Source organism: Manacus candei, unplaced genomic scaffold (assembly GCF_025592945.1).
Source record: "Manacus candei isolate 608988 ecotype Guabito, Panama unplaced genomic scaffold, ASM2559294v1 h1tg000033l, whole genome shotgun sequence".
Lineage (NCBI taxonomy): Eukaryota > Metazoa > Chordata > Aves > Passeriformes > Pipridae > Manacus > Manacus candei.
In genome coordinates, this window is record NW_026138081.1 from 10,354,741 (window position 1) to 10,377,073 (window position 22,333).

The 22,333-nt window shown below is 43.2% G+C and overlaps 1 protein-coding gene across 6 annotated transcripts in view; it reads right to left on the reverse strand.

Moving 5' to 3' along the window:
- Window positions 1–22,333, reverse strand: part of LRP4 (LDL receptor related protein 4) — a 97,047-nt gene that overhangs the window by 27,462 nt on the left and 47,252 nt on the right. For all 6 annotated transcript variants that reach the window (XM_051791895.1, XM_051791894.1, XM_051791896.1 and 3 more), the window contains 6 exons: window positions 16,452–16,598; window positions 5,675–5,791; window positions 3,606–3,719; window positions 3,039–3,155; window positions 520–648; window positions 68–187 (listed from right to left, as the gene is read on the reverse strand). In XM_051791895.1, coding sequence (XP_051647855.1) covers window positions 68–187; window positions 520–648; window positions 3,039–3,155; window positions 3,606–3,719; window positions 5,675–5,791; window positions 16,452–16,598 — 744 coding nt within the window. The remainder of the gene's footprint in view (window positions 1–67; window positions 188–519; window positions 649–3,038; window positions 3,156–3,605; window positions 3,720–5,674; window positions 5,792–16,451; window positions 16,599–22,333) is intronic.

Genomic DNA, 22,333 nt, shown 5'->3' on the forward strand with positions numbered 1-22,333 from the left:
CTAAGAGTCCCAAACACTCTTTTGCATCCACAGAAACTGAATGCTTCCACCAGTTTCCAGCACTCACTGCAGTTCCTCTCATCTGACTGGTCATCACAGTCAAAGTCTCCATCACACCTCCAGCCAGCATTAATGCACAAGCCACTGTTGCACATGAACTCTCCAGAGCGACAAGGCTGGTGAGATGCTGCAGAGATGGTAAAAAATATAAAGAACAAATTCAGACCAACGTAACATCCCCAAAGCTCCTCAGTACCCCTTACCCTCCATTATTATGAAACTTAGTCCTGAATAGATTTCTCCCAGAAACTGCTTTAATTCCTGTAAGCAGAAGTGCACTAACTACAGAGTTCTCATCTCACTTTCAAGAGTTACAAAAATCCTAATAATGAAAGAGCCAGCTTATGTGTGAACAATTAGATCGCTGTCTACACTGCAACCCCTCTCCAGCCAATGTAAAATCCATTTAGGTTTGCAACTCAGATTCTTGGACCAGCACATCACCCTGCACTAACTTACAGCAGTCAGATTCATCAGACCAGTCCCCACAGTCATCGTCACCATCACAGTGGTAGATGTCCAAGATGCAGCGTCCATATGCACATTGGAACTCCTCCAAGCTGCAGGTGGTAGCTGGAACATCTGATGCTAACAAGAGAATCAAAGAAAAAATGTATGAGGTGACAGGGAAGCAACCTTCTCAGTCCAATAATGGACTAGCAAGTATTCAATGGAAGGGGGTTAGAAATTACTAGCCATTGTTGCATATCTCTGCATGACTTGTATTACTGAGAGGAACTTGAACGCTGCTTTTGCTTCACTAAAAAGCAGCTTAAACCTATATATAAAGACACCCATGCAGACAATCCACTAAAAATAATTTTAAAAAAAGTTACACAGGATGTTAGTCTATAAACATTTAACTTTTCAAGAGCCATTAAATTCTAGAGAAGCAAACAGCTATGAATAAGGAAGAGGATCCAAGAGTGTCACGTTCTATCTTATACTTGAAACACTATGTATTAGTAACCTCCAGAAAGTGTTTAAATTGCTTATTAAATCTGAAAAGGGTAGATACAAAAATAGATGGAAAAACAGAGACATCTTTTGGGGTAGCTCTATATTAAGGATTGAGGAATGTCAGAATGCAGTGTTAAAGTAGGGAGTGATTCCTTTAGAATTTTAACAAAAATAAGCACTTGAGGACCAAAGGAAAGAAGCAAGCAGCAAGATGCCCAGGTCTGCACCTGACCTTTGAGGATTTCCCCCTCCCTTTCCTCTCAAGCTCTCACCAAAACAACCATGCCTTTTCAGTAAGGAACACTGTCAGAGAGATGACTCTGGGCAAAACCCAATAGACTCATGGTCAAGGATTTGCCTACTGTTCTCTGTTCAGCAGTACACTAAGTGGGAAGGGATGGAAAATATTCTGAGTCCCACACAACAGAATCTGACACCTCTTCTCATACTCTTTGGAGAATGAACTGTATATTTCAGGCATACAAGTCTCCCAACTGAAGAGCTCTGAAAATAAATTTATTAAACAAAAGATAAAAGAAAGACTGAAAAGAAAGAATAGTCTGGGAAGTGAATTACATCTGTCTCTCCAACCTGAAGTAGTTGGCAGAGCCTGCAGAGCTTTAATTCAATGAGTGTCCAGTAGCTGGATACGAAAATGTGTGTTCACGTGTGCCTCACCAAAGGAGTCTGAAAGCAGTGTTTGGGTCTCCTTGAGGAGAAAATTAATTCAGTGACTTAAATTATTACGCTGTATTATTCAGTTATAACACACACATCCCCAAAAGAAAAAGAAAGAAAAAAAACAAAAAAAAAAGAACGGTGCAGTCCCACCTTGTCCTAGATGAATGATAAGCATGACTGGAGATAAGGAAAAGATGACAACCACATGGAAGAAGATAAAAGAACAGGAAGTAGCGAAACTGAGCTTCTTAGCAAGTTACTTAAAATGCCTTATAGAGACAAATGCCAGTCAGGACTGAAGTAGCATTCCACTTCAGAGAAGCAGGGGCACCAGTCCTGGGGTGCCCCTCCACTCCCATAGGAGGCAATGTTGGATCATCTCCCCTCCCTTCCCGAGTGTCTATCCATGGCCTTCAGTGAAGTGACAGGCAAGGGAGAGGGGAAAAGGAGAGGGAAAAAGGCTCCCTTCCTCCTAGAGCCCTTTCCTGGCTCAGAAACGTTTGCAACCCCTGGCTTCCTGCCAACTCATTATCTGGAGAGATAAAAGACAACTCCCCCATGTATCCACTCCCCCTGCCCTTCAGGAGATGATGGCCCTGATCCCCCTCCCAGAGCCTTTTGAAGTTTCCTGCTATCTAGAACAAATTCTGCAAAATGCTATCAAAGGAGAGCAGGGTGGGGGAAGGGACCACTGCAAGTTCCAGAGACACAGACAGCATTCACTGACACAGAAGACAGGCAGTGTGGGTCAGGAAGGGACACAAACTCCTGTCCCACTTGCTACAAGCCTGTGAAGGAGAAAACAAACGTTGTGGCTTCTCATGCCCTTCCCTTCCCTTCCCCGTCAGTCACTTTTTGGGCAACATCCTGCAGAAAGCACCTAAGTGAAAAGAAGCTGGGCAAGCAGGCAATCCCTGTAGCGTGCAGTACCTGAGGATGCCGTCAATAAGAAGAGCACCACCCCTCTTCCAAAATTTCAGTCACGAGTCAGACAAAAGAAAAAAGAAGGGAATAGTTGTCTTCCCTTCCCCCCTGCCCTCCAGCTCCAACAGTTTTATATAGAGCTATCTTCAGTAAAGCATAAGCCTCCTGCTCTGACTCAAGGTCACAGCCATGAGAAGGAACAGAGAAGCAGAGAGGCATGGACAAAGTATGCCTGTGAGGTAACACAAGAGAGACACCATTCTCTTGTGCCCTCTGGGGTAGGCAGCTGAAGACAGCATAGCTGCCAGTACAGGCAGGACTAACTTGTTTTTGATCTCTGCTGCAGAAAACCCAAGACAAGTGCAGGTCCAAAGGGCTATTTCCTGTGGTTACAAAGGAAGGAGAGCACTTACGGCAATTCTCTTCATCTGAGCCATCCTTGCAGTCTGTGTCACCATCACAGAACCAGTGCTCAGCTATGCAGCTGCCGTCACTGCAACGGAACTCCTTCTCTGAGCACTTTCTCATATCTGCAGAGACAGCAATGCAAACAAAGCTTTGGCTTTTATGAGAGTACCCAGAAAATCACTGTAGCATCCTCCAGAAGCTCCTAGGGCACCCACAAATGAGAGTTCTCATTAAGCCATACATACCCATGTCAGGCAAGGCCTGAGCAAAACCATCATTGTTCATTTAACTGACACACAGTGCTGGATTCAAAAGGAATCCAATGGGACTTCACAAGTCACAATGTCAAAGAATAAAAGGTCTCAAGTGATTTTCTTACCTTGCAGGTAAGCCATATAGCCTGAGATCCCAAGCAGCCAGCCCATGGAATGGAATATCCCACAAGCCCAGCCCAGAAAAGCCAGCTGTCAGTCTTCACCATGCTCAAGGGATCCTAGAGCTGCACAGGTTGGAGTCTGCACAACTCCTTTTAAAGTATGGGAGGGCAGTACTTATAGAACCACATTACTCACCACACTGCTCATCACTGTTGTCCCCACAGTCATTGTCACCATCACAGTGCCACAGGCTGCGGATGCAGTATCCATTCTGACATGAGAACTCATCTTCCTCACACTCCCGTGGAGCTGCAGGGACACAATGGGCACAGGGTGAAGGCAAGGCAAGAAGATTTAGCTTGCAGAACACCAAATGTGTGACATGTTACAAATCGAGCAACATTGTCCTCCAAGGACACCACAATGTTGGAGAGCCAATTCTCCCAACAATAGCAGGAGAGCAACTGCAAGACTTCTTGAGTGTCTCTCTTCCATTCCATTCACAAGTCAACAGTACAGATGCCTCTAAAAATTGAGAACACAGGTTGAAGGAAGTACACAGAACACAGAGACGAAGCCACCCATCCTGTGCTGGTATTCTAGCACAGCCCAAGCCAGACTTGAGATATCCCTGCACAGGAAAAAAAAAAAGGCAATCCAGGCCTCTTTTCAAAGGAACAAATAACTGCTAATTGTATTATATTTCCACCTTCTTTTCACAACAATGCCAAAGCTGTCTTCAAAGGAAAGGAGAGGGAAAATTTGAACTTCCTCTTCTGAACACCTCAGTATTTGCAGCCTCATTCCACCCTCCTTGTCAGTCTGCTACGGAAGCTTGCCTGCAGACCAGTGAGGAAAGGAAAGGGACTGCAAAATTAGCACCCGAGGACTTCATCCAACAGAAACCCTCCTAGGGTTACTGCTAATCTAAAAAGACCCTTAGGAATCTTTTATGCACAGAACCTTATCTTCTTCCTTTCATTAGTCTCTAAATCTTTTGGTCACACTCTACTGCTGTCAAAAATATGAGGGCATTGCAACATTTTATGAAAAACAGAAAACCAAACAGACACCAACTTACATACCTGTTCTTTCATTAATATATTTGAATAGACTGGAGCTTAGTCCTGAGTTTCAGAGCATCACACATGATGTCAACCCCTGAACCTTGCTTCCCAGCCCTTTGCCCAAAAAGAGAGGCAAAGATCAGGGGTATACTGATCAAAAAGTGAATTGATTTCCATGCAAGGAGTGGACAGGGAATACTTTACAGCCAAGAGCTTTATTTTCACATTTCTTGAGATGGGGTTCCTTCATCAGTGTCACTCTGGAGCAGCATGCACAAAACTTTTGTAGAATTCAAGGGCTGCGGAGTGATGCTTACTAAGGAGCTGCAACCACCTCAACCAGAGAGTAGAACAGTTCTGCTCCCAACTGCAGCCTGACGCCAGCACAGTTACAGCAAAGCTGAAGCTCCAGTGCTACAGAACATGTGTTGCCAAGTACAGATCTGATGACTTGTGGAGAATGAAAGTTGTATCCCTGAACACCTTTTCCTAATGGAAGCCAACCACAAGTAACTCTTGTCCTCAGCACAAAGGGGAAAGGAGGGGGCTGAAAGTCAAAGACTCAGGCAAAATTTCCTCCATTTTAATAATTTGTAGAAGCACATCAGCAATGTTCACAGCTAACAGGCTACCATGGCAAATCTTCTGAGGATGGCACCCCACATGGCAGCAGACAGACAGCTTTCAGGGAACCCGTCTCTGTGTGGGCAATATCCTTACAGCATCTCCCTCTCCTCAAGGAGCTCTGTTTGAAGGGACAGGATGTTGATGACAGCCCAGCACCACAGAAAAGTCAGACAGTGGAACCTGAGGCCACAGGAAGTCAGCCAGACATCCAGTTCAGTAAGATTTGGCAGGGGTTAGGTGTTTCCACAAACAGGGGAGGGCACAAAGAGCTCAGCTCAGGGAAGTGCTTCATGGGATATTAACTAGCAAGGCTGCAGGGCATAAACGGTTCTACAGCTGGATGGAGAAGCATCCCCTCCCCCCAGAACAGGCAGCTAAATAGCAAGCCAGGTGCCAAGACAGAAGGGCTTAGAGGTACACACCTCTGTCAGAGTCAAGATATAGCTTACTTCAACACAGAAGTCTGATTCAGTGAATAAACTCTTCAATTCCTGCAATAAAAAGGGTCAACTTTCTCTAGCCATGGCAGGCGGGCACTGTACCCACCCTCTTCCCTCAGAGGTGACTTACGGCAGTCCTGTTCATCAGAATCATCCTCACAGTCATTGTCTCCATCGCAGACCCATGACCGGCGGATACATTTTCCGTTGTCACAATGGAAGTCCAAGGGAGAGCAAGTGGGCAGCACTGCAAGAGCAAAGAAACACCTCATGGAGCTGCAGCCAGCTTCCTTCCTGAAAGTAAAGTTCCTTCCCTCCTGAGGGAGCAGGGCTACACCTCTTCGAAACAAAAGACATAAAATTTCAAGTCATCAGGAAGAGCTGTTCCTCAGATGGGGGGCAGGGTAGGTCTGTAGCTTGGCAGTCTCTCTTCCCGAGAGAAACACTGACCTTTCCACAAAAAAGTAGCTGCTGCAATCCCCACACTGAGTTCTTTATTTCTCTTTCATCCTTGAGCCTGCTGTCCTCCCATAACTGCACTTGTTTTTTAACAAGCAAAATTATACCATTAACATCTTACCTGCCTAGTTCCTAGTGCAGTCCATCCTGTTTCTATTACACAGCAAGTTCTTTAGAGTGAGAACTATAAGAAGCAATGTTTTGGGGAACAGGACTTTACAAGGTAACATGCTGTAGCATGTGTTTCAGCATGGGGACTGCCAGTTTTTTTGTCCAGAAATCTGCAAGGAGAAGCTTCGAAGCAGGAATCCTCTGCTGGGGGTAATTTGCTGTACCTCAGGTGTGGGCAACAGAATCCAAATCCTGCTAGAGGTTTCCAGAAGGGACAGAAGAAGAGGACAGGGATGGGATGATGCTTGCCTACACAGGAGTCTGTTGGCAATGGAGTGGAACCACAAATCCACAGTGTTTGAAGAGGCCTGGAGCCACAAAGCTGGAATTCAAGGGGGAGCATCAGCCCTGTTCTTCCCCCCGCAGATGAGAGGAACACTCAGCCCCAGGAGGTTCATACTTTTAAGTGCTGCCAGCTGTGATAGGCAAGGGGCTGCACAAGACTGTTCCTGACAGGTGTGTCTCCTAAGAACAACATTCGCTGGGCGATGTGAAGAGGCGAGGGCTAGAAAGGCTAGTGCCTGAAACCCTTTCATCCCAGCCCAGCTTGCCGACAGCATCTCCCATCTGTCACCAGGCAGGCCAGCCCTCCTCTGCTATGCTGCTACTCCTTCCCTTGCCAACACTCTCCTGGAGGTGGGAGTATGAAAAGAGGGAGGTGGGTAAAAGAAGAAGGTGAAGACAGCAGCCACACACAAAAGGAGAAGGATTAAATAAGGAGAACAAAGTCACATTTTCAGCTTTTCCAGCTTTCTCAACCCCCTGTTTCCCCTCGGCCCAGGACTGCTGCCAGCGTCCTATGACAGCAGCATGGATTATACTAAACTGAATCATTCACTGCTCTCTATAGCAAGTCCTCCAACATATCTCACCAAGGGACTGTCCTAAAAGCCCCCCACCATAAGAATACACAAGACTAGTGCAGTTAAATTCAGACTTGCTCTAACGTCTCTTTTTCTAACCACAAATTCAGATCATCTTCTCAGCTGTTCCTGTAGTGTGGCAGGCATAGGCATTTCTGTATCTGAGAACATCACTGCAGATGTAGCTGCTCTCAACACTCACAGAATTTGGCACTGGCCCTTAGGAAAAGGTCCCTCACATCATGTCCAGGATGTCACATGTAGATATCTATCCAGGTCATATCCAGCTTCTTCTAGGCCTCAGAGGAGTATAAAGGAGAGGGAAGCATACAAATCTGTATTTTCACCCTCCAGTTTTGACAGCACCCTGTTCTTCCAATAGCTGGACCCATTTCCTTACATTGCATTTTCTCTGAGAACCCCTGTGTTGCTGCAGCAAAATGAAGAAGGAGCTTCCTCTTTTTCCCCAGGGAAGGTGGAACTGGAAAATTCTCCGCTTCCCAAACTCTGCTTCCAAACAAAACCAAGACATTTTTGGACTCAGATGGTCAGTCCCACACAAGACCTCTCTTCCCCAAGCACAACTTCCATACATTGCATGCTGAGCAAACCTTCCCTGGCCTCAGCTGCAGTTTCAGGACTATGACCATCCTCCCAGTGTATGCTTTAGCGTGACTAATCACCAAAGGACTGCACAGAAGCCACCTGGAAGGGAATTTGCATGCTGACCCTCCAGGGGAGAATTCTTCAGGTTCCCAGAGGGTTAAGCCATTAGCGCTGGTTCAGAAGGATACCATTAACCCACTGAACTGCTGCACCCCTTCATGAGGTAACAACACAAAATGAAATTCCACCCCTACAGGGAGCAGTTCAGCCAATTTCATACTCCCCCTAGATATAAAAATCGAGCTTCAAGCACAGGGGAGGTAGCACAGGAGAAAGAGAGTAAAACATAAACTGCTAGGAGAACCAAATTCCCAGCCCAGCAGACAGCAAGTGTGTGCTAGCCAGACAACACTGGGGGTTAGGGGCAGGGGAGTGGTGTTAAATCCCCTTCTAAAGGAGCATTCCTTTAAAGAAGGAAGAAAAACCACAAACCTACTTAGATAAAAAATCCCAAACTAATGAATGAGGGCTAATGTCTCATAGAGCAGAGAAACTGCCAGTGGGATCAGGGCAGGGATCCACATATAATTGGAACCTGAATTTAATAATGGTCAGAAACAGATGCTTCAAAAGAAGATTCTGCAAGACATTCTGGGAGTAGTTTCTTCCTAACCCCTTCTTCCTAGCTCTGCCCCCCCAATCCATCATTCCTTCTTCCCATTAAAAAGCAAACAGCCTACACGGAAAATTCCTGTTTCCTTCTATTTTTCTAAACATATTAGGCTTCAGTTCCACTGTACAGCCCTTTCCTCTAGGGTTGTTATTAATCAGCTCTTTTGCTGGACATTTATTACTTCATATTTTGATGTGTTTTATTCCTATGGAGTTAAAGCTGAGGGCATATCACTAGCCCAGAGTGAATGTTTAGTACAGTTGAAAATACATCCAAAGTGTTTGGAAATTTGAACTTAGGAGGAAATTCAGAACTTAAGAGGTCACACTTAGGACACTCAAACAACCTCCACTATATTTTGTCCTGACATGATGGAGCAGCTATACAATCTGGTAAGTGTATTGCTTTAACTCATATAGCTTATTTTAAAACCCATGGTCAGAAGAAGAGCACATGGCAATACAACTGAAGCAGCAGGAACTCCTTTCGCTGACAGAGATAGAGCAAGACCTCTTCATCTTGCTGGAGGACAAGCTGGATTAGCATCTAGAAGACTAGAAACTGAACCCCCATATTCTCTTTCCAGCTTGATACAGACGCATGACCATGGGACAGTTCTGCCTCTTTAGCCCCCTTCTCCAACCTGTAAAATGAAGGATATTTATTATTTCCTAAGACAGCTACAAGTTCTTCATAGGCATCGCTTCAACTGATGAGCAAGCAATCACAGATTGCACTAACATGTTTTCACCACGACTCATAGAAGGATTAGGTAATGCCAACAGTAAACACACTTCAGACTCAACTCCCCTTCCCTGCTCAATTCCAGCTTGATCTCTCCATATCTATGCAAGGAAACAATATTTTCCTAAAAGAGATGAGCTAAGCCAAGTCCTAGAATGGAGCTGAAGGCAGGCAAATGCCTAGACAGACAGGGACCAACTCACCATCCCCAGGCAGAGCAGAGAGGCAGGACAGGGAGCAAGCTCAAGGAAAGGGAGCCAGCCAAGGGAAAGAGCAAGGCTGAGTAGCAACAGCTCAAGAGAACACATCTGTCAACTGACAGTGAGCAATACAAAAAGGTCTTTGAACTTCCAACCATTTCCCTGAGCTCATCCCTCTGCATGGTCACACTGGACATCATCCAAGGTTTCAGCAAAGCTATGTCTATCATAAGCCTGCTAGTCCTCCCCCCTCCCAACTCCTATTACACAGGACGCTCTTTTATTGCCAAGCAGAAGGGGAAGGGGGAGGGCGGGGGGAAAGGGAAGTTTATAAGGTGAAACGCAGACTGAATCACGTCCCACTGTCCTTTGAACACTTTATCCCTATTGCCTGTGGTGAGCAGGTTGCTTTGTACCCAAGAACAGCAAGCAACCAGTGTTCGGGTCTGGAACACAGCAGTTTGAACAATACTGGTTGTTTAATAAGACAAACTCTCATTCATGTGAAGAATGAGAAGTTAATTTAAAAAATAAATACAACTGAAAAAAAATAATCATACTACCTAGAGAACTGCAGCCTGACCCCCAGCTATGTCCACAGCCATGCCTGTGTATGAGTACTCAGATATCCACAAACAGAGATCTGTTTGCTGAGATCTGCAGCTCAGTGGGCAAAAAGTCCAGTAACAGAAATAAAGGGTGTTAGTCCACTCTCAGAAAGAAATAGGAGACATTGCATTTTACTAACAGATGTTTTGGAAACCCTAGTTCCAGAGTAGCATAAAATATTTCCAATCACACTGCTGAACTATATTTGAGAATGCTGCTGGTCAAAAGCAAAAAAAAAAAGAAAGAAAAAAATTAAAAGAGTATCAGCACCCAATCTTTCACAGCCCTTTGATCACAAGCACTCTGCCTGAGGGGGCACTGCATTAATTCTGATGCCTTTTAAATGAAACACACATACTCTGAGCTCAATAAAATGACAAAGTTGCAGATATGGAACTCGTGTGTTTACAAGAGAATATCGAACTCTTAACAGGAGTTCCTAATTCATAAAACTTGACGTTTAGAAATGAAGCTTCACCTGAGCCATTGCATCTGTGCTCAAGACTGGTGATTAAGTGAAGGGCAGAGGGAAAATTTCTTTTAATGTTTCCATTAATTTTAGTAAAAGACCTGTGAGATTTTTATCCTCACATCACCTCAACAATTTTTGTTGTGGGACTGATAAGCAGGCTATACTGACAGTCCTGTTCCTGGCAAGGAAGAGACCCTCTCTTGGACTTGAATGAATTGTAGCTCAACGGGAACTGTGTAGATTTCTCAATGAGATGGGAACAGACCACTTTTAGAAATATTTAAAGTACAAGGAGTAAATTCTTCCTTCAGCCCCTTTAAATGAAAAAGTATTGTACAACAGTGCATGGAGCTAAGTAAGCAACTCTGTGTCCCAAGAAGTTATCAATTTACAGGCTGGTTATGTATGATACAGATCCAAAATTCACATCAAGAAGGCTCTTCTGGGGGGATAGTTATGAGAGGATTTGACGTATCTTAAGAGAAACAGAACTATTTATGAATTCTCAGGCCAAGTTTACTCAGTTGTCCTTTCACCCTTGCCACAGGAAGTAGGACTCATTCACACCATGCTGGACTTCAAAGGGCATACAGGAGGGCAGAATGAAAACCATTCCTCCGCTTGCATGTGGTTTTCTTTAGGGACAGTCTAAAGTAGTCTCTGTTGGCACAAGGCAGGAAGGCAGCTGAGCTACTCTGTGCATGTGTAGCAAAGGCTTCCAAACCAGATACTGTCAGCAAGCCAGAGAGCTGACACTAGAGAAAGCCTATGAAGCTGGCATGACAGCTGGGAGGTTGCTTACTGATATTATTACTACAGCATTCTGGCTTGTAAACATGATCCAGAGCAGGAAGCAAGCATATCATGGAATAATTGGCTTCCATCACAGCAGGGCTTCAAATTTGCAAGGAAAAGAGTTTCTGTCAAAGGTAAGCAGAGGCAGGGCTTTCCTTAAAACAATGGGAAAATACCTATGAGTGGCAGACATTCCAAGGACACCAAAACAAGTGCAAAGTGTCTGGGATGTGCAGAAACAGTACCATTTGACGAAAAACTTAGTGCAACCAACTCAGAAAGTGGTAATTTGTTTTATAGTTTGTAAAAGAACATTAAAAACTAAACAAAGGAAAACTCACCACATATTAAGAATTTATCTTGAAACTGAAAATGTCTCAAGGGAGTAAGTGTTCCCTGTGTCTGCTCTAGTTTTTCATAGCTGTAACTCCTCTCACTGCCAAGTATCTTGCTTTTCTTTTCCTTTTTTTTTTTTTTTACATCACATGCACTGCGTTTCAAGCTGTCATTCTTTAACAAAGTGACAGATTACCCATGCAAGGTTAGAAAATTGCATTAATAGAGAATTTAGTGAACTCCAATCAATTACTCAAGTACATGCAGGACTATATAGACAGAGATGCAAGACTGAATCGTGACTTGCTAAACCAATTTTCACCTTTATGCCCAGCCTGTGTTTCGCTCTCTTGCTTTATTAGGAGTCCAACAATCCAGTGTCTTCCCATTCTCCTCTCTTTTTCCCAAGGAAATAGAATTTTCTCAGGAACTTGTTCTTCTTGTTGTATTGGCTTACAGTATACATATGAGCATATGATACACGGAAGGAAAGTACACCGTAAAAAAGTATGGTTACAGTTTTATTCCTCTGGAAAGTTAGGACAGTCACAGGAGAAAAAAAGAAAATTCTAAAACTAGGTTGTAGCAGGACAGGGAAAGATGGGATTCCTTGCAAACATTTCACTCTTCTAATCAGACACATCTACTTGATGATATTATAATTTCTGTCTTTAAAACTCAGAGCTGCACATCCATACATTGCTGGAAAAGAATCCAGATTGTTTTAGCATCTCATTAGAGTCCATATAAGTGGTTGCACTGATTGAGATTCGTAAGTCAGCATGAACCACTGGGCCCATTCCAGCATGAAGATAGCCCCATGGTTTCTGAGGAATCTCAGTAATTTTTTAACTAGGCCTTTACTATATCTGGGCCTTGTATGATGACTTCATCATGACGACCCAAACCTTCAGGTCAGTATTTGTATTTAAAAGAAACTGACTGGTTTCAAACCTGGTAGAAGTCAATAAATAAATATATAAATCAAATTCAAAACAGAGAAGTCCAAAATCTCACTCCATGAAAGCCGTGTACTTAACATTTCTACAGTATCCTTAGCCCCATTGCTTAACTTTTATTTTTGCTTTCATATTTCCACTAAATTGCACTCAAAGTATAAGGGCTGTCAGCTGAAAAAAGTTCTCCTCTTTGTATTTTTTCTACCACAACACAATATTCAAAAAGGCAACTCATATTCTAGTCCTTCCCCTTGAGTCACTTTTCTACTCTGAATAATGCTGCTCTTTATCTCCCCTCCTAACTTGTCAAATCTACTGTCCTTCTTGGTACCTGATAGCTTACATCTCTCACTAAATTGTAGAGACCTACAGCACAAGTTATGTTCTGAATGAGATCACAGAATTACAGAATCATCAAACTTGGAAGAGACCTTTGTCCAACCGTCAACTCAGCACCACCTAAATCACCCCTAAACCAGACCCTCAAGTGACACATACAGACGTCTCTTGAACACTTCCAGAGACAGTGACTCTACCACCTCCCTGGACAACTTATTCCAGTGTTTAATCACTCTTTCAGTGAAAAATTTTTTTCTAATACCTAATCTGAATCTCCCCTGGTGCAACTTAAGGCCATTTCCTCTCATTCTTTCACTTGAGACACGAGTGAAGAGACTGACATCCACCTCACTACAACCTACTTTCAGGTAGTTGAAGAGGGCTACAAGGTCCCTCCTGAGCCTCCTCCAGGCTAAACAACCCCAGCTCCCTCAGCCGCTTCTCCTAAGACATGCTTTCTAGACCCTTCACCAGCTTCATTGCCCTTCTCTGGACACGCTCCAGCACCTCAATGTCCTTTCTGAAGTGAGGGGCCCAAAACTGGACACAGCATTCAAGGTGCGGCCTTGCCAGAGACTTGTACAGGGGGACGATCACTGTGGCCCTGATCCTGCTGGCCACACCGTTTCTAATACAGGCCAGGATGCCATTGGCCTTCTTGGCCACCTGGACACACTGCTGGCTCATGTTCAGCCGCTGTCGACCAGCACCCCCAGGTTCTCTTCCACAGGCAGCTTTCCAGCCACTCATCCCCCAGCCTGTAGCGATGCCTGGGGTTGTTGTGACCCAAAGGCAGGACTTGGCATTTTGCCTTGTTGAACCTCAGACAGTTGTCCTCAGCCCGCTGAACCAGCCTGTTCAGATCCCTCTGTAGAGCCTTCCTACTCTCCAGCAGATCAGTGCTCCTGCCCATCTTGGTGTTGTCTGCAAACTGATTGAGGGATAAAGATAATAAACAGGACTGACCCCAATACTGAGCCCCAGGGAACGCCACTGGTGACCGGTCACTAGGTGGATTTAACTCCAGTCACTACCACTCTCTGGGCCTGGCCATCCAGTTGGATTTCTACCCAGAGAACTGTGCACCCATCCAAACTGTAAGCAACCACTTCCTCCAGGAGAATGCTGTGGGAGATGGTGTCAAAGGCTTTACTGATGTCTACGTAGACAACATCCACAGCCTTTCCCTCATCCATGACACAGGTCACTTTGTCATAGAAGTAGAGCAGGTTGGTCAAGCAGGACCTGCCTTTTGTAAACCCATGTTGGCTGGGCCTGATCCCTTGGTTGTCCTGCACGTGTTGTGTGATGGCACTCAGGATGATCTGCTCCATGACCTTCCCCAGCATTGAGGTCAGGCTGACAGGCCTGTAACTCCCTGAATCATCCTCGACCCTTCTTGTAGATGAGTGTTACATTTGCTATTTCCAGTCAAATGCAACTTCTCCAGTTAACCAGGACTACTGGCAAATGATTGAAATTGGCTTGGCAAGTTCTTCTGCCACCTCCCTCAGCACTCTTGGGTGCATCCCATCTGGGTCCATAGACTTGTAGGTGTTTAATTGGCATAGCAGGTCACTAACCATTGCCTTCTGGCCTATGAGGGTTTCGGTCAGGTTCCTGTCACTAACTTCCAGCTCTAGGAGCTGCGTATCCTAAGGACAAGTGGTTTTGGCATTAAAGACTAGGGCAAAGAAGGCATTAAGTAACTCAGCCTTTTCATCAGTTTTCTGACACTATTCTACCCTCTGCATCCACTAAAAGACGGAGACTCTCCTTAGCCCTCCTTTTGCTGTCAATAGAAGCTTTTTTTGTTGCCTTTTTTGTTCCTCAGAACACAAAATCTGCCTCTATTTGTAATACAAAGAATTCCAAACAAGAGGTGGCATATTCATCTTTAACAGTCCTCAGTGGATTATACATCCATTAACTTATGAGACTGCTACCTGAGAATGTTTGAAATTTCAGAATCAGTGTTTTGTGGCAAGGAGATTTGCAGCTTAAGCATACGTTGTATGAACAAACAACTTGTTAGCTTTGAACCACCTCCTGCTAGTTCCTATGGAAGATCTTATCTCTCCCGCCCCCTAGTCCTACCTACCCTGCCTACTTGGCTTAAAACTTTCCAGGCTCAAAGTATAATGTTGTTGAATTACAAAGAAGATCATACCAACAAGTATCACCCGTCTAAATCATTACTGAGCCCACCAAAAAAACCCAAAACAATCCCACCATCATCCCCCTGCTTCCCCACCTCCCCAGCAAACAAACAAACAAACAAACAAACAAAAAGGAATCTTCCTCTGTGCTTAATAATAAGCCAGTAAAACCAGTTTAGCTATTGGATATTCCTTACCTCCCCAAACCCCTTATTCCTGCTCAGATTCTCCTTTTTTAGCCTGTGCAATTGTACAGAGCCTCCTCCGTCCTGTTCTTTTGAGACTTTAATTTTATTTCTTCAATTTCCAGATCCTCATTTCCTCTTTTTCGAGCATAGCAAGTTTTCATATTGGCCCTTTTCTTTACTGGATGTAAACATGCAGGGTTTTCATCCCCTTTTTTGATTTCTCCAGTTAAAGTCACTTCCTTGCCCAACAACCCTTTCACTAATCATCTTTAAACCAAACACTGATCATCTCAATTTGCAGGTAGCCAATTTATCAAAACCCTGTTTTTCACTCAAGGTCTTCCACACTGCTCAATATTTGCAAAATTTGAAGAAACAAGAAGTGAGAAGGAAACATATTTTCACAAAGTTAGGTTGATACCTCCCAGACTTAAGGAAGAAGAGGTTCTCTAAAACAGCATTTCAAAGATGAGGAAAGCTCCTTTCCATACAACTAATCAACAGCAGAAACCAGGGAAGGTTAAAGAAAGATCCATCAGAGAAGATAAATTCCTCCTCATTCATGTTCCTTGACAGGAGCCTTAAATCTTCAGCTCTAGGGTTTCCTTTCAGGAAAGGAGTTCCATGAAAACGGGCCTTTTTTTCCACCCTTCAATTCTGCCACCGTCTGTGCAATCCAAAGAGATGAGGTAAGAAAGCAACTTACTTGTGACTCCAGGGAAAGAGGCTTTCTCTATTAATCTGTATCATGCTAAACCCACTCAAACTGACATTATACATCAATTCTCACCTAGCTGGGCTCAGCTACAGAGATGTCAACACTATGCAGATACGCAGTAGCTGCAAGGTAACTTCTCTCAGCAGATCCCAAGACCAATGAATATTATGACAGTGTTTACCTTTCCCTCCCTTTATAGGGCAGCCAGGACATAAACTAGAATTTTACTTAGGAGGGCAGACACTCTCCAAACGCTTCTTCACACTGTTTATTTTCCATTCATATTTACAGCAAAACTGTATAATTTAGTTCACAGACAGTGCTTTTGCAAGGGTGGGAAAAAAAAAGTACTTCTCTCTGTTCCTCTTCTCCCTCTAAAATATTCATGTCCAACAGCCATCTAAAAACCAGCTGCAAAAGCCAGAGTGGGTGTTTTGCTGTGCTTTATGCTGGTGCTCTGTTGGACTCTGAGTACTGAAGTCAGTCAAAAGTAGGTCACCTACAACCCAAAACATCAGTCATACAAATGGCATGATTTGCCTGTAAAACAGAGAAGCACCAGAAGAGAAAAAGACATTCTATTTTCCCAAATCCAAGTCAAAGATGGTATTCTTACTGCAGCCATCTTCATCACTGTGGTCCCCACAGTCATTGTCTCCATCACATTGCCACTGAGCAGGGATACACGTGCATTCACCAAAAGCACTGACAGCACATGTAAAATGATTACGTCCACAGGAGCATTCACTGCTACTCGTAACACCTGTAAAGGAAGAAAAAAAGAAAGAAAGAAGATATTTTTAAGAGATCCATCTGTTTTAGGGTAAACATTAAATACAACGTGACATCACAGTTCTTCTCCATGTACACACTATATGTATGAACACATCCTCTACTAAAAAGGAACATGTTCACCCTCCTCATACTGTTGAAATCAGAGATCTATTACTACGCGCAGTTTCCTGGACTGGGGTGTTTGAAGGTGACAGCAAAGAGCAATCCGCCAAGAAGAAACTTAGGAGTCAGCTGAAAAACAACTCAGAACGAGTCACAAACAAATTCAAGGAATGTCAGGTATCAGAACACCCTTTCTATTCTACAAACTCACTCTTCTAGAGCACTGCACTGCTGCTGCTACACTTGGTTCTGACACTACAAGAGAAGGGATAACTCTGTGGAGTAGAATCCTTTGTTAAACAAATGATTACTCTATCAATCATCAACCCCCTCAGGCTAGTCTGACTGGATATTTTTGCATGTTTCCTTCTTTCTGCAATTCAAACAGACCTAAAGCTCTCTGATTAAACAACAGATCATAAGGAAAGAATTACAGAGAGATATGTGCCCCAAGTGGTAGTCATATACATCCTGAACTATCTGCAGGCTTTTTGATTTCATTTACCTTACTCATACATCTAGTGTATCTGTGATGAACCATGAACTGTATCAACCTAAGCAAAAAAGAAAAAAAAAATTCCCCAGAATGTCCTTATTTACCATGCTAATTGAGAAAAGCAGTATCTTCAAAATCATATGTAACACTTCTGCAACTCTCTCAACAGCTGAATTCCCTCCAGTGAAGACATCCATTTGTGAAACAAAAGCTAAGATTTAAGTTTAAAGGGGATGCATTTCTTCCTTGAGGAAGAATTACATTATGGTTCTTCTGCAACAAAACTGGTTGAGGAGGTTTCTGCCAGCCTCTGCTGCCTGCTCCCAACTGCTACACTGCAGATTGCAAGGCCTTACTACAAACCATTTTCCAAGCATATCTGCAAGCTGCTGAATTGCACCAACCAGATTTTTGTGGGACCTCTGTTCACAGTCTGCCATGGGGGTGATAACCTTTTATTCTTCCCCTCACATTCACTACAAGTTATTTTTAAAAGGTTTAGTAGAACATATACATCTCCAAGTATTACTGCATATACTAGGGAAAGCGGTCAATATCTGGTGTAACGAAGGATTGAGGCTAAAAGAACATGAGGTGAATAAAAAAACAAAGGAGGGTAGAGTGGTCAGATCTGCAGAGGACTTACCAGGTATGAACAGGCTGATTTAAAAAGACAGCAAGTGGGTGATGTAGGGTCAGAAGGCAAAAAAAGCAACACAAACATCCCTGAGGAAAAGCAGTGCATCATCTATGCAACATATCCGATTATCAGAAATGCAGGAAAATTCAGAATAACCACAACCCTCCCACAAAAATCAAACAGGTTTCTTCAAACTGACAGCACAGGACATTCAGGACGAACTATCCTCTGCTGTTGCCTGCAACTATTTAAAAAGGCAGAACTAGCTGTATATTGTCTCCAAAGTAGCTGCTGTTTAAATCACCTTTTCCAAAGCAATTTTCTACCATTATCCTCAACAGTACCCCAAAGCACTTATCCCAGGTACCTGAAAAGCTCTAATATTCCTTTCTGTTGAAATACACAAGACCACCTAGGAAAAGACAAAAATGGAAGTACTAGTGACTGGCTCTATCCTGCCCAGGCTTATGGACATGAAAGGATCAAACATCAAGGCAAATCATTCTTAAACTAGGGTAATACATTTAATAATTTATTTCTGGATAAGCATAAATGAGGGAGTTGAGGAAAAGAAGTAAAAGCAAATTATCTTAGCTACTGAATATAATCACAGAATCACTGAGGCTGGAAAGACCTCCAAGATTGCCAAGTCCAACTATTAACGCAACACTGCCAGGGTCCACCACTAAACCACGTCCCTAAATGCCACACCTACACACACCTTTTAAACACCTCCAGGGATGGAGACTCCGCCACTTCCCTGGGTAGCCTGTTCTCCAGTGCTTGACAACCCATTCAGCGAAGAAATTTTTCCTAATATCCAATTTAAACATCTCCGGCACAACTGGAGGCCATTTCGTCTCATCCTGTCATTTGTTAGCTAGGAGAAGAGACCAACCCCAACCCCAACTCCCCTAACACCTCCTGTCAGGTAGTTTATAGAGTGATAAGGTCCCCAAGCCTCCTTTTCTCCAGGCTAAATGCTCCCACCCCCCTCAGCCATTCCTCGTAAGACTTGTTCTTTAATCCTTTCACCAGCTTCATTGCCCTTCCCCATAGGAACAGCAGCATGGAAAAGCTCTGTAACAGCAAAGAAAGAATTAGTGCAGCTGTCCCAGTCTGCCGACTGTAACTTAATCTGCTGTATTGTCAAACACAGCAGATTAAAGTTGCTACTAATATCAGTTCAAAGTTGCTACTAATATCAGGTTATATATATGCACACACATACTAAATCTGTTCCTCCCACCTCGTTAAAGTTGCTATATTCCACCATCTCTGTTTTGTGTTTTTACTATGCTACTGAAACTGTTGGAAGCTGAAGGATACATTAGGATACCGACACTCTCTCATATAGCACTAGTTGATATCTGTTGTACTAATATGTAAGCATAATTTGCCTATTTATTTCGAATTATGACCTTTGCAAATTTAATGGTTTGTGATTTGTGACCTATAGGGAAACTAACCTTATAGTCATTACAGTGAAGCATTTTATAAATCATGATTTACCCTTGTCTTGCACTTGGACTAGTAATGCACATGATGGTTCAGAGAGTACACTACTTCCAACCTATGAACAGTATCAGAAGAACCAGTCCTGGGTGGCTAGTCTTTCCCAGTAAAACAAACAAGGTGAATGAAACGTGGCACCCCCTGCAGACAGCAGGAATTTTCTCAATGGTTTCAATGTGGATAGTATTTCACCTTTGGTGTCCCATGATTATTTCCCAGTGCTCAGAGCTCCAGTGACATTACCCTGTAACTGTATCTGTAATAGTAGAGGGTCAGGAAGGATAAAGATGAGAAGCATGTTTTCTCCAACTCCCTCAAAGACAAGCGGAAGTGGTGTATTTGGTGTGAGAAACCTTAGCAGAAGACTTAACTCTCTTTACCTCGAGCTCTCATTAACCGGTGGGAGCGCGAGACAGAAGACTAACCAAGCGCACATATAAACCTCCAGTGTCACGTTCCAATCCCAGTTAGTCAGTGGTCCAGGAACAGGACGGAAATCAGCGTTTGCTGTTCAGGCAACTGGACCAATAATCAAAGCGGATATATCTACTTACACTTCTGCATATTCTTCTGGAGCAGGAACAAAGAGGCACTTCTGGGCTTAACCACGCAAATATTTTTCCTAAAGCTTTTCATCACATTGCAGGCTGGGACATTTTACTAACTCTCTATATTGAAAAATCTTTTCACTTATGCAGGAGGCAAAAACCTGACATATTTTATCAATGCAATACATACGTAACAATAAAAAAAAGCTAGACAGAGATATTGGCAGGTGCTGAGCTGACATCACACAACTTTCCTGGCCTCTCCCGATACCTCATGTGACCGCAACACAAGTTTCCTACTCTCTCACCTGCCCACGGTATAAACAACCAAAAAATCATCTTCACTGTCTGCAGTTTGTTTCCCTCCAGATGGGATAGCAGCAGGATCCAGTAACTAAACAGTTTTCTAGCAAAGTATACAAACAACCTCCGGATTTTACAAACAGGAAGTCAGTCTAAACACAAGCCTCATACTTAACATCTGCCATCACCTTAAATTTAGCATGGCATGCTCAGTTTCTTCAGATTCCTTCCAAATATCCTCCATACCTTCTTGTTCATCTGACAAATGAAATGTCTCCCGAGGAAGGGTGAGTTGCCCCCACCTCCCTTAAAACAATAGTTACAATCTGTGTAATTTTATGTCTAAAATTTGCAAAGCAGTTATGTCATTTCTGGCCAAAAAGCAGAAGTCAATAATCATCCTGTTATTTCTGCCTTTTTTTTTTGCGGGGGGGGGGGAGGTGGGGCAGGGTTGCTTAAACAGTAAGTTGTTGCTCTGCTTCCCCCACCACTCCCCACACCTCTTCTTAAGGCCAAACAATATAGCCCATAAAGCAAAACCTAATATACAAAGCTTCATTTTGCTGATGAGGTCATTTGCAATCCTCAGAGCTACTATATAGCAGCCACAGACTCATAAAAACACTGACATTGCAAAGGAAGCTTAAGTAGACAGAATAGTTACCAAACTGGACTCTGTAGCTGTTGCTTTAATAGAAACAGCAGATATCTAGGGCAGAGTGAAAAACTGCTTAAGTCCTGATGGCATGCTAATCCTTTCTCTCTTCAGTAAAAATAATGACAGATGCCAGCCCTTATCACTATTTTGTAGCAATTCAACCTTCGACAGCTTGTTGCTTCAACAAGGAATCATGCAATAGTCCAAGTTGGAAGGGATCTCAAAAGATCACCTGGTCCAACCTTTTGTGGAAAAGGGAGCCTGGATGAGACTAATTATCACCCTGTCCAGTCACATCCTGAAAACCTCCAGTGATAGGAACTCTACGATCTTCCTGGGGAGGTAGAATGATTGTTCTTATTGAAAAAAATGTTTTTCTTTTTTTGGCACAAACACATTCCTGCTCTGTCAGGCTCTGGCAGCATTCTAGCAATATCAGAATTTTCTCACATTCACATATGGATGAAGTTTCCTCAATGAACACCTGCAAAAGATCCTTCCATCAATGGTCAACATCATGATGTCTTTTCAAATTTTCTTTCTATCCAGTACCAAGAACCAGCTACATAAAAGAGACTCTTCCACTCCACACCACCCTGTTGATTGCATCTTTTCCCTTTCATCCTAACACACAAACTCTTACTATAATTTTTTTAATTAGTAGTAATAAGTTCACAGCCATCGTTTTTTTTCCACCACCCTGCAGTTCTTCATGTACCTGTAACATGGAATAAGACAGCTAAAACCACGGCTAAGTATCCATTTAGTTCTTCCATGGTACAAGGAAAATAGCACCAATAGCTTTAGAAAAGCCAGAACTACAAACATATTTGGTATGATTTACAGTTGCAGACTGTTCAGCTCAGAATCAGAAGGCTCTGGAAAGAATAATCATCCTTTTGGTCCAAGACTCCCCCTCCACGGACAGGCACCTAACTCTCCATTTCATGGCCTACAGAAGACCTTCAGTGGAAGGCAGAGACCTTTCTGCAATCCTCATTATTACAAAAGACAACCAAAAATATGACAATACCATCTTTTATAATTTTAACCCTACCATATAAAAATGGTGGGAGGACGCAAGGTACAAGTGGATATTGAACTAGTGTGAAAATATAGGACAAATTACAGTGACAAAGAAGAAAAAAATCCAGGACTGTGTAAAAGAACTGGAATATGAGTAACGGAATTAAAGGCAAAAGGAGAGAACTGAAGTCCTAACAGTGATGGGTATAAGGCTGTGTGATTTTTTCCACAGAGAAAGCGTGGAAGGATATCACCAGAAGCAGTTTTTAACAAATTTGGAACAAGCATCAGAGTATTTTGCTCTGACTTCAAAAGATGCACTTCATTTTTTACTTCTGTATTTTAAGAACTCATGAGCATGTGATTGTTTACTTGGGGTTAAAATCAGTGAATTCTGTAGCATAGTCTTTAATAG